Here is a 17,332-nt window from a genome sequence, read left to right as displayed (position 1 = left end):
AATAATAAAACTTTGACGTGATTGCAATGATTTAGAGGATCATGATTGTGAGACTACAATAGTGAAACCAACGTACTAGGAAACTAAGGGGAGCTGAAAGACATTCTCGGTGTACCCTTATGCCGGCTGGCGGTGCTTCGTATAGGGGTGTGGAATGGTGCAATTAATAATGTTCGTCCGGGCAAATAGGGATCGCTTTGGAGTCGAATGACTATAATCCTTACAGACTGATATTCTCCGTAAGAATAGTTTGGTTGCAATAGATTCGACGTCTTGAGGCAGGGCAATTGATGAGTTACATCTATTGCGATTATTAAATAATTTCATCGAAGCCTAAGTTATAAAGTGATTTCATTTTGTGTAATAATGTTCTTCTTCTTGCCTGGTGACATTGGAGGCTATCCGCTCCGCAGAAGAAGACCGGGAAGATGACATCGACGCTATGCGCACCTTCTCTCTCAAGCGCTTCGGGAGTACTATAGAGAATTTATCCCGGGAACCCCTCTAGCTTGTAGGCCCGCATAAGTAGTCCAACCGTAGAAGCGTTACGGTTGCAAGCGCAATGCCCTTGATGCTCACCGAAGAGACTTCAATGCGCTATTCCATCTCGCTTTTGGGTATTTAATTTTAACTTCACTTTGAGAATCTGTGATTGCCTCGTTGGTCTAATGGCTAGATATAAAGATAATAAGAACTTTATTTAATAAAATAGGAAGGGGGCAGGCGAATGGGCCACCTAATGGTTAGTGATCATCCTTGTTATTCGTTGTTATATTTCAAGGTGAAAATTAGGTACATATACAGGATGACTGGTGAATTACTATCAATATTTAATGAGAATAATTTCCAAAAATGTTCATTTAAATAAATGAAGTGTGGACACATTGCCAGCGGCGCGTGCGGCGTGGTGTTGTATTGTGTCGCTTGCTACCTGCAATTAATAGGTATTTGATTACGTATGTCTTATCAATACACAAATGCAGAGTACTCGGACATGGTTTTGTGCTTATTCGCGTGCGAATGATAGCTTGCCGGGTGCTACCAATATGTACCGGCAGATGTTGACCAAATCGCTGAGTACCTACCTTGTGTAGATAAATAGGTAGTTTAATGATCAATCGTTGTAAATAAGTATGATTCTATTTTTAAATACGCCGGAAATACCATGATAAGTAAACAGTTCATATTATTTTTTTATTCACATCATACCTAGTCAACAAATTTGTTGCTTAAACGAGTGAAATATCTTGGTATTTTTGCCTGTCCTAAGCGAGGATAAAAGTATGAAGGGGGATTGGATCATGCTTTTTTATCAAAGGTAACCTGTCTCCCTATTAACCTCTGTCGGCGTTTGGACGTAGGTAAACTACCGCGCGATAACTAAATGTACCCACATACCTGTTTTGTGTCGACAGCGCAACTAAAGTGTCCACACGTAATTAATTACATAGCTTATGGTTAACTTTACTGAGAAGTTTATTAATATTTATGTTATATGTATTTTTTTGTCATATATGATCGTCAAATATCACGTCCTTAAATATCGATAGTATTCAAACAGTCATGCTGTATAATACACGCGTGGGTGTATTACGTATGTATATCTACATTTATTGTATTTATTTTAACTACTATATTGGTTTAATGAGAATTGGTATGACATTTGGTAATCTTTTTGGGAAAAATACCCTAATATTTTCTTATTTAATGATATAGGTGGCAAACGGGCAGCAGTCTCACGTGATGGACTGTGATTACCATCGCCCATGAACATCAGCAATATTGGGGAGCTTGTAGGTGCGTTGCTGGACTTTAAGAAATGTGTACGCTCTTCTAGGTTTTGAAGTGGTATCGGTTTGGAAAGACCGCCGGTGAAAGCTGGTTCCACAAGGTGGTTGTGCGAGGCAGAAAATGCCTTAAAATGACTGTTGTGGATTTTCGAAGATGTCCGAAGGTGAAATTCAGCAGCCGGGATGAATCCATTCTTCGGAAAATTCCGTGTGTGAAATGTGTTAGACGATACAGAGTGATCCAACATCACTAAGCAAAGCCAAAGGATCAAGCAGGTTAGAAAAGGCTTGATCGTCGATAATTAGACCCGCTCTGCCTTGAAGATATACAAATGGAAAAAGCTAGTTCTGGGGTGCGCCCACCCAGAGGTGAGAGCAGTATCCCAGTATTGTGATGCAGAAATTGGGCCTTGTACAGTTTTAGGCGATGGGCCGACATGAAGTATCATCTTGTCTTGCTGAGCAAATGAAGCTTTTTTGACACCAATTTATCTTTACGACGGGGTTCGAAATATCGACGCCAAGTTTTACGAGACTAACTGTGGCAGCAATAGGAATGTTCTCATCAACAATTTAGTTTTATGTTTATTAAATTATTATTAAGTATGGAAATTATCATAGAAAACAACAACCAGTAAACAACAATAAATTGCATAATTACATCAAATCTGTATGAAATATATATTTTTTTCATTGTGAGTTTTACGTGTACTATGTATGTTTATTTTGTTCTTGTGGGTTTCAAGTTTCCGATTTACGAATATTTTGATTTTGAATCTGTGCACTCTATTCTTTACGTCTCAACTGTCAGTCAATTCAGTCAGAACCAGAAGCAGAACTCAGAAAATAAGAAATTGTGTTGTATACGTTTAACATAATAACAAATAATAATGTTTATAAACGTTTACATAAACTAAATTCACTAAAAGCTTTAAAATTGACCTGCCTAATCCAATGGAACAATAAATATTTAGTCATTTGTAGTAATTGCAAATTTACGACTTAAGTTCATAGTACAGAGAAATGTTATAAGTTGCTAATTACTTTAAGAAGAACTGAATTTCAAGTTCTAGGTTTGATAAAATTAAAGAAGTGTAAGTACTTTCGAAAATGGATAAAGATAGCCAAGGTAACAATCGTTTTTATTAAAAATGAATTGTGTGTCATATTTATCTGTAATGTTTATATATATATATATTTTACAGAAAGAGATTGCGCTATTTGCTTACAAAAATATCATCACCCAACACGATTACCCTGTGGGCACATCTTCTGTTTTCTCTGTGTTAAAGTGAGTAATATCTAAACATTTACACTTCATTAAATTATTTTCATAAATAATTTTGTACCTCAAAATGTCTCATTTATAGGGCATTGCAATACAGAGCAAAAAATGTGCTATGTGTCGTATGGAAATACCACATGATTATTTTGAGCATCCAGATTTGATAGAAAAATTGGCTCATGATGAAATAACTTCTGAAGGGGATACTGAAAAATATCAGTGGTACTATGAAGGGCGAAATGGTATATCTTCTTTTTTTTAATAGTATACATTTTGTCCATTCCTTTGAATCTGTCAACACAATTTTGCAGTGTAAGTAGTTTTCAGACTATTCAGTGCAATTCTTTGTTTATTTACCAAACATTCAAAATTTGTTTGTAAAGTTGCATAAATGGGATATTTAAAAAAAAATATCCTTATAAAATAACTTATGTTTGTTATTGTAGTATTATAATTGTAATATAATAATTGTAATAAATATTTTTATTTATGCTATTTTAGGATGGTGGAAATATGACGAGAGAAGTAATATGGATTTAGAAAATACATATAGTTCAGGAGAGACTGAATGCTTACTTCTGCTAGCAGGCACTATATATTGTGTAGATTTTCATAACATGATACAAATACGTCGCAGTGACCCTACTAAACGCCGCAAAGTAAAAAGAGATATACCAACCTTACCTTCCAAAGGTGTGAAACAACCTTTTTTATATTTATATTTGCAATGACCTTTCAAAATACTATCTTGTGAATATAATTTGAAGCTACCTCTAGTTTAAATCATAGATTTTACTGAGTAAAATCCAGGAAAAACTCAAAAGTTACTTCACAATATAAATATATTATAATAATTTTATTAAATTATATATATTTAAAAATATTTGCTTTAGGTATTGCAGGGATAAAAAATGTTGAAACAAGTCATACAGAAGTAAATACAGATTCAGATGAAAATACGGTGCCTAATGATAATGAAGAAACTATTCAAGTCAATAGTCCCAATTTAGTTGCTGTTAATGCCAGTACTAATACACTTACTTCATCCTTATCAGTTGATGATCTTATTGACAGTCTAAGGTAAGAATATACTTAATTAAAATACCTTACATTAACATTTTTAATCTTTCTATTGATAATTAATCTTTTTCAGACAGATTGATTTACATCCTGATGATTCATTAAGTACAGATCATGAAGAGACATTAAACTCAGCAGATACATGACTAGTATAAAAGAGGAATGAAAGTGAATTACCACGAGTATCTATCATATTTTATATATGTTATTATAAATTATTAAATTTATTTGAGACTGAATCTGTTCGCATATACAGTATCAATGTCCTAGAAAACAAATACAAATTGTTTTATTTATTAGTAACTCAATATTCGCTTACTGATTGATCTGAATATTTGTTGTTAGAAAAAAATATTTCTGAGTATGTAAAACTTTATGTTATTTATACATGATGTGTAACTACAAAGGCTAAAAACAAATAGCAATAAAATATATTTTTATAGATGGATTTCCTTAAATATCTGTTTATTTAAATAATAAACATAACAGTTTTTTTTTTAGATGAATAATGTGAAATATTACGAGCTACCAGAATACTTCTGTATTTATATATAAAAATGTTTTTTTTTAAATACTTGCTATGTGTTTTACACTTGCATAATTTAAGTGCTAGTGCATAGATCAGTATAGTTTATGTTAAAATGTAAAATATAAATATTTAGCTATAAATAAACTGTTAAAGAATTATTGTTATTTGATTAATATTGATGATGTAAAACAATGTCTTGTTTTCAAATGTGAATTATACCTAATACCTTCCTTTCATAAAATCAAGACTAATGCAAATACAGCTGCAAAAAAATACATAAACTTAATGCAAATATGTAAATTGACAAATGTTTGGTATATGTTAATAAAAAACTTAATTTTTCATTTTAGAATCGAGATAATGAAAAATGTTTCTATGTTTCCAAGTCTCAAAACTATTATTCTTCCTTTCTGATACAACTATTACATTGACATAATTTAATAATATGATTCTATATTTCTTGAATAATAAGACTAAATAGTGAAAGTATATGCGTGGATTTTTAGTTAACAATATTACTACTGCAAAAGATTAAAATTAACAAAGTGACTAAAAATTCCTCAAGTGAAACTTTTTAAAAAAAAAGATTATTTATTTTTTGTTAAGATATGGATTAAAAGTCAAGTACATTTTTATAATTATTTATTTCTTAAGCACTTCTCCATATATATGTTTAGAACCTATTTTAATCTATATTATATTGTATATTTTACTTTATTACCATGGCCTTACTTTACTTTGGCTAGCATGAGTTAATATATAAGTATTTAGAGGTTTTGGTTTCCTTGCCATCTGTTTATGCCTGGGATGCGCTGGACAAATAATATAAAGTCTCTCTTGTCTAGATACAAAGTAGCAGGATTTACAACGACGTCTTACAAGTCCTTTTACTTTAAAACCGCAAACTTGATTTATTAGTGGCAGATTTGTTTGTAGTAGTTTTTCTTTTGTTACATTTTGTAATATGCTTGAATTAGTAGTCAATGTATTAAAACTTCTTGGAATATGAGTAGTTATTACCGTTTTAGCTAGTGAAATAATTCTCTGCATGTTTCCTGAAAAAAAAAATGTTTCTATTTTGTAATATGTTTGGTTATAGATTATAAAGTAAAGCATAACCTAAAGATTAGGTTTTTATGTTTCTGTCATATTTTATGAGTAATTATGTAAAAAATAATTTATATAATTCTTAATTCTTCTTAATTCTTAATATGAATAATAAAATATTATAAATAATATTCAACGAAAAAATGACATTTACTTTGCAAGTTGACACTTAATCACAGAAGATTGGCATTTGGCAGAAGAGAGGAGAGTAGAGACGAATCCAATTTTTTTTCAATATTTTTATTAGAAAAAGTATTACGCTATACAGTCTATTGATCATTATACATAAATAATAAACTAGTAAATAGTAAATGAATAAAATATAATTATAAATGCATTTAAATAGATATTGTGTGTAGATTCATTCAATATTTCGCATAAAACTATTATTTAAAACTGGAACAGTAGAGCATAGTTAAACTAAAGTAATACCCACATAAAAGACCCAAAAAAAATATTTTACAGAGATAATATCCAGCCATATAGACATAATAACACACAATATATATATATATCGAATTTTAATCGAGTAATTAAACAGTACTATAAGGAGTCTTAGTTTTACATTAAAACATAAATATATATATATATATATATATTTATTATTTACATAATTTTTTTACATCAAGCCCCAATGGTAAACAAAACAAATAAAATATTTTTTTGGTGGGTAGGTACCACTGCACTGTCAAAGAGTACTATAATAAGTATTGTTGTGTATTGTTTTGAAGGGCGAGTGACCCAGTGACTACAGACACAAGAGCATAACATCTTAGTTCCCAAGGTTAGTGGCACATTGGCGATGTAAGGAATGGTGAATATTACCATTTACGATCAGGTGGCCAGTTGCTCGTCCGCCTACCTATAATTTAAAAAATAATGAAATAGGTACTATATAAATCATTACCACATGTAATGGTGCCACCATGATGGTGGCAATTAATGAATGTTGTCGCTACGATTTTTGAAGCGGGCAACATTAAAAAAAAAAGAAAACATTGGCGGGAAATTTAAGCTCTCTTTTGGATACGCTAGAACCGGGAACATTGTTATAACATTATCTTACATTACTGTATTGTTTTACTTTAATTCTTAACTTAACCAATAAAGAAATACCTTACCTATTTCGAGAGTGATACATACAACTTATATAAATACACCGTACAAAGAACTAGCAGCATTTAATTAACAAATAACTTTCTTTTACATGAATGAGTTTCTTAGAAAAAAAACCGCAGATACAAATTAAATTAAATGTTAAGATCAGTTGTCAACTGATATATAATATATATTTACACATTACCTTCTTCAATTCATATTTTCAAGATAAGATTTGAGATCAAAAAGATCTCAGATTGAAATAACAAATAAAAATATTTGATACATAAATGACAAAACCATAAGAGAACTTGGCTTTAATTAACTTTAAGAATTGTACATAATAAAGTGACAATATATATAATATGACAATACATTTGACAAGATAATTGAATACTATAATTTCTTCATAAATTATACGTCATTCAACCCCCTCTAACATTTTCTAACACGCAGCTATAATCTTTTAAATAAAATGGAGTTCGTCTTGTCCTTTCGGATCTCCTACGTCGCAAATTATATGTCCTGAACATCAATATGCTCCGCATTTATATCTCGGTCTTCTGAGTCATAAAAATTATCTACGATATCTTCTTGTTTTTGCTGTCTTTTTGTATTCGAATTTGTAGTCGAATTATTTAATTGTTCTTTTAAATCTTGATCTATGAACATAGATAATTGGAGTGGGGAGTGGAGCTAAGTTCCGATTTGAAACTGTTGATTCTCGCCCATTTTTATGCTTCACAAAAGAGTAATAGGGGTTACTTTGTAATAGTTCAACTTCTTCAACATATGGATCGTTTTTATTGCGTTTATATTTTTTCATTAGCACAGGTCCAGGAATTAAACAAGTGGGTAACGATTCTCCATGAGGGAGAATTCTCCGTGTGGAGTTGTATTAATTGGTATACAAAGAAGTGAACGTATTGCATGTAAGGACATTGGCAGAAATTGCTCCCAGCTTTCAATTGGCATTTCTCTTGTACGAAGAGCAAGTTGTAATGTTTTCCACAAAGTGCCATTTTGACGCTCGACTTGACCATTTCCACGTGGATTATAAGGCGTTGTTCTGCTACATGCAATTCCCAAGGAACTTAGAAATTCTGTAAACTCTTTAGAAATAAAAGCAGATCCTCTATCACTATGAATATAAAGCGGTGTTCCAAAAGTGTAAAATAAATCTTTTAAACATCTTATAACAGTTGCAGTTGTTATTTCCTTACAGGCATATACAAAAGGAAATCTACTGTATTCGTCGATTATTGTTAATAAATACTTAGTTGGAGTATTCGATGGTAAAGTTCCTTTAAAGTCGATGTTTAATCGCTCAAAAGGTGCTGTTGCTTTTATTAATTGACCTTTAGATTTCATAAACCGAGGTTTAATTTCTGCACATATTTAGCAAGACTGTATAAGAGATTTTATATCATTCACAGAATACGGTAAGTTTTTCATGCGAACCCAATGCATCATTCTTACAATACATAACAATTACAATGAGCACACATATTTGATAAAGCATCAACAACTGTGTTTTATTTTCTTTTTCTTCATAAATTATACGTCAATATTCCATATTTTTTATAGTAGCAGGCTGTTCGTACAGGTCAAATAAAGTAATATTATTCCGATTTTTTTATAATTAATGATTAAAGGATGTAAGGTCAAGTATGCAGTACATTTTTTTTTTTAAAGGTTAATATTAACCGAAATAATTTGTCGAAATATTAATACCGAGTCATCCGAGACAGTGCATTCGTCATCGTATCAGCCGAGCGGAGAAAGAAGAGTCAGTGAAGCTTTATATTGAAAATAGACAATTTTACCTATTCATTTTTACTATTAGTTATATTCCTAATAAAGACCGAGAAAAGACCCACAACATTAACAAAAGTTTTACGTGTGTTGGTAATTATTTGAGCAGCGTTCCTTCCGAATGCATCTGCATCGATACTTTTCTCTCCGACTACGTCCGCATACTATCTCAAAAATATGCTGTCTCCGACCTGAAACTATTAACTACGGTTTCCGATTAAAAACCGTGAATTCACTAAGTTTCCCACGATTTTTAAACATCAATTTCGAATGGCCATCGCTTGCAGTGACCAGACTCTTTGGTTGATTAAGGTATTATTAAAAGGTATTATCAAACTACGTTCTGAATCAAGGGCGCATTCCAGTTTTTCTTTGGTTTTACATAGATACCGTCAATGGGATCCTATATTTGTCAGTTTTCTACAGCCCCTGCATCATTTGTGAGCTGGTCTAAATTTGAATTTACAAATACAAAGTCTACAAACCCATGTAAAGTGGGTGGACCATGGAAGGCCACGCTCCTTTGAAGGCCAACTATTGAAAATTCGTAGTTATTGACATGTAAAGACATATTCCTTCTGCTATACACTAAGATGCATCAAAATCAAGGCCACAGATGCTACTGATGCCACTGAAGCTACTATTGTGGCTGTGCGATCTCATACTTCGTAGACTTTGTCGTCGACGTTACAATTGTTAATCGCGCGCACAGAAAAACAAAGGTTTTAAGTTTAATAACTTATTATTATCTCATATTTGTTACTGTAAATTATCGTATAAGGATATGTTTATGGTATTTCAGAAAAATAAAATAGTTTTGCCTCGATATAAGTTAAAATATTGGTAGTATTCTTAGGAAAGTCGTTGGTTCCTTATAAGGCCAATAAAAAATTTGACGGTTGGTCTTGCTAGGGTACATGGGCCTTACAAGGAACTTCTACAAACCATATAACATATGAACAGTTACTTTTTATTTATAAATACGTATCGTTACAGTTAAAACAATGTTTTATATTTATAATATTTTTATTTGTAAGGTTTATTAAATTTGTTATGTCTTTTTCAAAATTATTTTGACAAAACAATTAGAAGAGGATTTATCACGGCGAATCAAACGTTTTGAAAAATTGGGTGTACCGCTTACGCCTAAATTTATCAGGAAACAAGCCTTTTTATTTTGTAAGAGATTTAAAATCAAGAACACTTTCAATATGTATGCACAAGAATGGCCGGACACAAATGGTCCAGTATGTTTTTGGCTCGAAACCCATCTATTTCAAAAAGAAAACCCCAGTTAATGAATCCAGCTAGAGCTCAAAAAATTAATAAGCCCATTGTAAAACACCATTTTGAAGAATTTCACTTCTTAAAAAAAGTAATTGATAATAATTGTTAGTTTGGCCTTCTTAGGAACATTTTGGCCTTACAAAGAACGGACCCAGAAGAAGGCCGTTTTAGGTAAAAAAAAAAGTTTTGAATTTTATTATAAAACGCGTTAGCAAGTTATTTGATGTCAATATAATACTCATTACTACTATTTTTAAATAATTCCCATTAATATATTCTTAGTATAGGATGTTGTTCAACAAATGTTCGTTGAGTTTTTTAAAGATGATAAAAACATATTGAGCATTTAATGTTTTGCTTAAATGAAAGAGCTTATTGTGTAATTTTAGTAAAAGCAGATATATCAATTGTTACAATTATATTTTTAAGTCAAACGACTGATGTATAATATTGGCCTTGTTTTGGAGCCGTGTTCCTTGCAAAGCCATTTGGAAGAGCTTAATAAAACTTAATTTTAATAAAAAGTGATTAAAGCTAGCTTAAAAAAAAGTGATTTATATGGTACACAATAAAACAAAGTATTACTTAAAAATTTGATTACTTCATTTATCCAGTTAATTAACGAATAAAAAGTGTTTACTCGTTAAGGTGGCCTTCCGTGGTCCACCCACCTTACATAGTATTATATACAACACCGAGAAAGGCACAGCGCTGCAGGAAACTGAATGTGTAGCTTGGCTCCAAGAATACTCATAGACAAGTCTATGTTAACTCTACTGAACTTTACTCTAGGAAATCTTTTAAAACTGTTAAATTGGACAAATATATTATTTGCAGAAAATAATAACATGAAATAACTTGATTCAACTATGGCTTGGATAATTATAGATTTTACCGCATAATCCTTTGTATCATCCGTTTATTGAAATATTTGTTATATCTCTAAAACATATTGTAAAGTGTTAAAGACAATGTCTAATGTTCACTTCGCTGAGGCTTAATAGGGCGTGACAAATAAAATAAACTTATACCTCACAACAACTTTTGTATATCCCGAAACTATATCCTATAATGATGTTAAAGTTCCGTATCTGTTACGATATTAAATATAAAAAGGATTGTGCGTAAATTCCAAACAAAAAAAAAACAACATTTAATCAAACAAAACTTACCTCTTTGATATATTAATATAAAGAATGACAAGTATATTAATCATCCAAAGCTAAAGTTTTGTCACCGATAAATTATTATATTTACATATGTATAATATTTTTTCATTTATTTGATTAGTCTCTTATCAAGTGAAAACAAATCATAGTGAACTTTTGACCTCACGTTACTTGATATATTTTATTACTAACTCAGAAGCAGCGGTGAACACTCAAGCAAACGTTCAATTTAATATAAAAATGTCTAAAACAAATACTGATGGAAAGGTAACAAAAACTATTGTCACGTCGCCGCATATTTACAAACCTGTGGGACCTTATAGGTATGTACTTGTACATCATATGAATTCGCTTGGATTTTAATCAATCTTAAATTTTTGCTTATTTATCGTTAAAACGTGACTAAAGTTCTATACTTAAAACGTGATGTATGATATGGAAATAATAGAATTGCAATTGTTACTTTAATTTGACTTAATAATATAATTAATAAATGTTGTTATTATTATCATCTAAAAATTATCAATTAGGGTAAAAACGATGAATTGCAATAAAATAACTCGCGTTTAAAAATGTTGCTTGTGTTTGCTTTATAATTATTTCTCAATAAATATGTATGTGTATATCATTTGCATTTGCCTCGTTAGGGGGAAATTCTCCTAACATATAGCGGTTATGATACGTTACCGATTCTATTCCGATCCAACTTAAACAATTCCTACACCTCACAACAAGAAAAGTCTGCCTAATCACAACTATGGGCCTATTCTATTTATTATACAATCCCGATTTATAAGAAAACGGCTGAACAACAATGATAACATTTTGATTCGATTGCGATAAAGTGATAATTTGTTAGTATAATACTAATTAGTATTACAATTGACATAGACAATTTTTACATACAGACATACACAAAGTTGGCAGTGTTTACACTTCCGCATCTTTGAAAACAAATATAATCATCGATTTGCACCAAAAATCTGTCCGCTCTTTGGCAGTTTGACGGCCGCTGCCAGCAGGACCGATATTATTACAATCTTTTTTATATTTTTATTTTATTAGATAAGCAGACTATGTCAAAAGCGTCATCGGATGGTAAGTGGTCACCACAACCCGTAGACATTAGCATTGTAAGAAATATCATACCCATCATAACCATCTCTAGCACCGTACCTGTTGTTACACGTGCACACTCACCTTTCAAACCGAAATATATAAATACTAAGTATTGCTGCTTACCGGTAGAATAAATGATAAATGGTATCTTGACCTGATTCCCGGACGGACTTAGACAAAGCCCTACAAGTGAATAATCATCCTCGTTTATATTTTAACATGAACATAAGGTGCATGTTGATCTATGTATATATGGTTATATCTTGATCTAGATTTTGTGCATTTATTTGAACTATTGTGGCTTTATGATGGCAAGGCTTATCCAATAAACAGCGAAGTTGGGACCGACCGACACTCATCAGATCAGACCGCCAAACAGCAGTACTCAGTATTGTTGTTTTCCGGTTTGAAGGGTGAGTGAGCCAGTGTAACTACAGGCACAAGGGACGTAACGTCTTTGTTCCCAAAGTTTATTTATTTATTTATTTATTTATTTATTGGAAAAGTTACACCATCAACATATCACTAAGCACTTAAAATTAATATCTGTTGGGTAACATACAAAATGATACGTCTTTAAAGGTGTAAACAACATTGACCTTCAAAAATATTTTTGATAGGAAACTATATAAGCCAAACTAACCTATATAAAATATAAAATTAAATTTAAAAAACTAAATAATAATTGAAATTAAGATAACAAAGAAAAAATACCGTACTGAGGAATATAAAAGCAAATTAGAATATTTATAAAATAAAAAAGAAAAAACAAAACTTAAATTTATTACTTATTAGGTATGAGATCGAACTATGAGATCTTTGGAATGTTTAATAAAATTAGTTTTATTATTATGAAAGATGTCAATATCGATCTGTACAGCCTCATCGCTATAGGTTTTCTTTAAAAAAACGTCCTTTTCGCCCTGAGGCTGTTTTTGTTATGTTTTATTTAGTTATTAATTGTTTCTAAAAGCATGTTTGTATTGTATTGTATGATTTGCACATTTTAATAAAAACATATTGAATATGTACTTGAATGCCTATTATTTATTATTTACAGCCAAGCAATTCTAGCAGATAAGACTCTTTATGTTTCGGGAGTACTGGGGTTAGATCAACAGGCTCAGCTAGTATGTGGTGGTGCGGAGGGTCAAACTCGACAAGCATTGGACAATTTAAAGCACGTTTTGGAAGCAGGCGGCTCCTCTCTCGCGGGGGTTTTAAAAACTACCATTCTACTGAGCAACATGGACGATTTCCAAACCGTTAATCAAATTTATGCGCAATGTTAGTATAAAGAACTTTTATAAAATAATATATATATATATCTATAAGGTTGATGCTTTGTTTCGATGTTGTTGATAATTATAATAATTATGAATTCCTTAAAAAATGACGTTTGAAATTCGGGGAAATTGTTATTAATATTTTAGGAGTAAAATTAAACTGTTAGTTACATGGAATAGTATTCCATTCAAAATAAAAATATATTTTTCAATTATCAAAAAAAGTTCGTAGTAGGTCTAATATATCAAAACAAATCGCTCATTTGTGTTTAATCGTTTGAGCTTAATTGCCGTCGAACATTCTTTTTCTATAATTCCATTGTCGACATTAACCCGAGGTTTGTTAGTGATGCAGTTATGGTGAGTTTAATTAATGATTATTAATTCGTTTCGCGATCTGCGGATAAGGTCAACATCGAGAACAATCCTATAATCATCATGCAAATCCAACGTTATTTCAATTGGTTTTATATATTTTTTCGAGATCCACAATGTGTTTAATCTGAGTAAAAATCGTTAGGCCATTTGAGTATAAGTAAATAATTAGTAGTACTTATAATGTTTCAACTATGATACTCAGATTTCGAGAGTCATAAAATAAGTTCAGGATAATCTTATAGTATATGATTCAGTATTCCTTTTTTAACATATAAAATACCCTTGCCGTTAGATACGACTATACCTATAGGTTATTAAACCATTATATATTACTCATATAGTTAATAAATAATTCCAGATTTTCCAAAAGATTTTCCGGCGCGTGCTACGTACCAAGTAGCTAGGCTGCCTCTCGGCGCAGCGGTAGAAATTGAAGCCATTGCCCTGAGTGGAGACCTCGTCATAGCTGAAGCAGGTCCATGCCCCTGTGCCCGCATTTAATATCCCAGTATATTAGGAAAAAATATCATACTCAAAATACAAATAAATAAATGATCAAATGACATTGACCATAATCGAATGTTTTATTATTTTTATTTGTCAATAATATAGCATTTGTATAATAATACATCTTTTTGGATATGTTAGTTAGTATCCGCCCCGACTATGCAGCCAAACAAGCGCTCCGGTGCAAGCTGTGACCTCTAAAAAGATCGCAATACTATATGCTAAGTCCCTTCGGAGATAAAATACCAGACCAGAGAGAGGCCACGTAGGTGAAATAAAAATTGTACTTATTTAGTATACTTAAGTATAATTTTTTTGAATGAATAGGCAGAGAACATGGGTTCGGTAAAAACTGGTAGAGGTCTTTTCAAAGTATTATTATATAATACCATCATTAAATTATTTAGTTATCTTTTTTTCTAATTGCCGAAAAATCGTATGAGTAATTTTATTTTTATAAAACATTTTATTACCTCTAAAGCTAAACTATAAAATACAAACACATGACAGTAAATCAGTAGGTAATAGTCACCGAGTAGGAACCGATAAAGCCCAATAACCAAAAGGTGATGTCAGGAATTTCGCAGTTAGTGACAACACCATCAATCTTGGTTCAGATTGTGTAGAGTATACAAGCAATTACTAACTAGGTACTTATTTTAAATGATTGCTTATTTATACTTCATAATGTTTTGAGTATTATGTATGATTATTTTACTAACAAATATACTTGACTTAAATATTAATTTCTTAAAACGTCGTTGATTTTAATTATTAGGTACTTAAGTACATTCAATAAATCTAAAGTTATTTTAGATTAAGTACGTATTATATTTTCTCCATTTCTTATGTATATATTAAATATTTACAAAAACGGTCTTACTTTAATTAAATACAAGTAAATAAAACAAAATTCAACTTGTACCTAACAATATTTAAAAAAAAACATGGTAAATATCCCGTTTTAGATACTGTTAGTAATAAAAATAACCATGTTAATTTAAAATATTTACAATATTCTTGTAATATCAGTTTACTATGAAGACTAACGTCTAGTTGAATATTGATATTTTTTTTTATAATGGCGTGTGTTCTATATAATATGTACCTAGTACCCTTGAATTTAATTTAGGTCTGATTAATATAAGAAAAACTTATTATTTCGTTTTATTTTCTTTATAATGTTCATTTTTGAATTATACTAGCGAATCGATCCTGCTTCGCACGGGTGCAAACTCTAAATAAAGAAATAAAATGTAAATGTTTACGAAACTCATTTCACCGATGTTATCTTCTAAAGTATAAATTCGAATGTGTAAGAAACAATTGCACGGCTCAAAGAAAGCTACTAGTTCTAAAAAAAAATCGCCCAATTTCAGCAACTATTTACTATTTACTCCCGGAATCATGATAATTTGCATTCTGTTGTAATGATAATAATTTAATGGAGATCAATTCTGTTCTTTTCAAAAATTTATTTAATGTGATGGAAACAAAAAAGAAACATCTAAATAATCCAAACTTTTTTGTATCAGTCAAGTTTGAAACCTGAAACCACTGCAACTTGCGAAAAAAATAATTATATAATTAAGCATTATTTCATATTATAAATTCGAGAGGATGATGTAATGTTATTTTTAATTAACGTGAGATGTCAGATGTTAGACTTTTTTTTTTAATCTATATTAAATACCAATTTTTAGAGAAATGCTGTCGCGGACTTTTCTGTAGGCTTCTTTGAGATCTACAATTTTCTACTACGTTGTTTTGATGTAGATATAGGATAGGTACAAGGTTTAGCCAGTTAGTTAGTTAGTCATGTTAGCGTACCATAATAGATTTTTTGGATAAAACATCGTCACAGTGCAGTATTTTGTAAATATTATATATACAAACCATCCTCGTTTATCGCTCTTTCTATTTAGAAACCCCGTCAAAATTCACCGAGTGGCTTAAAAGACCGGAGATATACCTACACAGAAATAGAAAGCGTCTTTGTTTTATACTGTAGAATAATAATAAATAAGTAATATTTTATAATTATATTATTATTATTAGTCTATATAAAGTATGTCAAAAGAAGAAAAATATGAATAATATTCAAATGTGTAATTGAAACCACCGAGGTCAAACTTTTGTTGTTACAGTCACTTACCCGACCGCCCATTTCGCAGTGAACGATATTTTTGATTGCACGAAATTTGGAAATGGTGATATCGTCTAAATTAATCATTCGAATGCCCAATCGAGTGGTTTAGAATGCGTTAGCGGAGATACAGGCAAAAAGCGACCGTGTTTTATACTATTTATAGAATAATTATGTTTAATCAAAGTATTTTCCTAAGCGTAACAATTTTTTTCTTAAAGATGTTAATTTATATACGTAAATTAGATTTTGTAAGTAAGTTTGTAGTTTGTAATTTAATTGGAAAAAAGGAATTTCCCTTTCTTCTAATTAAATTCTCATACACACCCATTTCATTAATGAAAGTAAATTCGCTCACGATTGACCTTCCTAACAAAATATTGTAATAAATACCTAAATAATAATGTCGCAAATAATGCATTTCAGATTAGTCCGACTCATTTTTCTTTCTTTTTTTTTTTTGGAGGAGGACTAAAACTATTTTATTATGCAAATAATTAATATCTATAGTACAATATTAATATAGTAAGTATCGTCTTACACGCATTGAAAAGTTATTACGTAATTATTACTTTGAAAAATATATTTACTCCATTGATTTAAATAAAAATGCAATGCAATATTGTTCTTTTTTCTTCCAGTACGATAAGAATTAAAATAGCTTAGAAAGGCAAAATATAACAGCAAAGTGATGCCGATTTTTATAATAGTAGTAAACAATAGGTAATAGTTAATT

The 17,332-nt window shown here is 30.6% G+C and overlaps 3 protein-coding genes across 3 annotated transcripts; 2 read left to right on the top strand and 1 right to left on the bottom strand.

Moving 5' to 3' along the window:
* The first annotated feature begins 2,621 nt into the window (after positions 1–2,621).
* LOC113403002 (E3 ubiquitin-protein ligase rnf146) lies at positions 2,622–4,507 on the top strand. The gene is made up of 6 exons (XM_026643414.2): positions 2,622–2,919; positions 2,996–3,081; positions 3,161–3,317; positions 3,577–3,768; positions 3,969–4,155; positions 4,229–4,507. Exons 1-6 carry the CDS (start codon positions 2,901–2,903, stop codon positions 4,299–4,301), a joined length of 714 nt encoding a protein of 237 aa, XP_026499199.2. The 5' UTR covers positions 2,622–2,900; the 3' UTR covers positions 4,302–4,507.
* An 802-nt stretch (positions 4,508–5,309) lies between these two features.
* Positions 5,310–6,013, bottom strand: LOC113403023 (uncharacterized). The gene is made up of 2 exons (XM_026643436.2): positions 5,946–6,013; positions 5,310–5,739 (listed from the first exon to the last, which is right to left on the bottom strand). The coding sequence occupies exon 2, from the start codon at positions 5,732–5,734 to the stop codon at positions 5,402–5,404; it is 333 nt and encodes a 110-aa protein (XP_026499221.1). The 5' UTR covers positions 5,735–5,739; positions 5,946–6,013; the 3' UTR covers positions 5,310–5,401.
* A 5,216-nt stretch (positions 6,014–11,229) lies between these two features.
* On the top strand, positions 11,230–14,518 carry Uk114 (UK114). Its single transcript, XM_026643427.2, has 3 exons — positions 11,230–11,483; positions 13,340–13,566; positions 14,302–14,518. The coding sequence occupies exons 1-3, from the start codon at positions 11,401–11,403 to the stop codon at positions 14,442–14,444; spliced, it is 453 nt and encodes a 150-aa protein (XP_026499212.1). The 5' UTR covers positions 11,230–11,400; the 3' UTR covers positions 14,445–14,518.
* The last annotated feature ends 2,814 nt before the right edge of the window (positions 14,519–17,332 follow it).

This window comes from Vanessa tameamea, chromosome 16 (genome assembly GCF_037043105.1).
Source record: "Vanessa tameamea isolate UH-Manoa-2023 chromosome 16, ilVanTame1 primary haplotype, whole genome shotgun sequence".
NCBI classification, from domain to species: domain Eukaryota; kingdom Metazoa; phylum Arthropoda; class Insecta; order Lepidoptera; family Nymphalidae; genus Vanessa; species Vanessa tameamea.
Note: the sequence above shows the minus strand (reverse complement) of the source record. Positions and strands in the feature narration are given on the sequence as shown.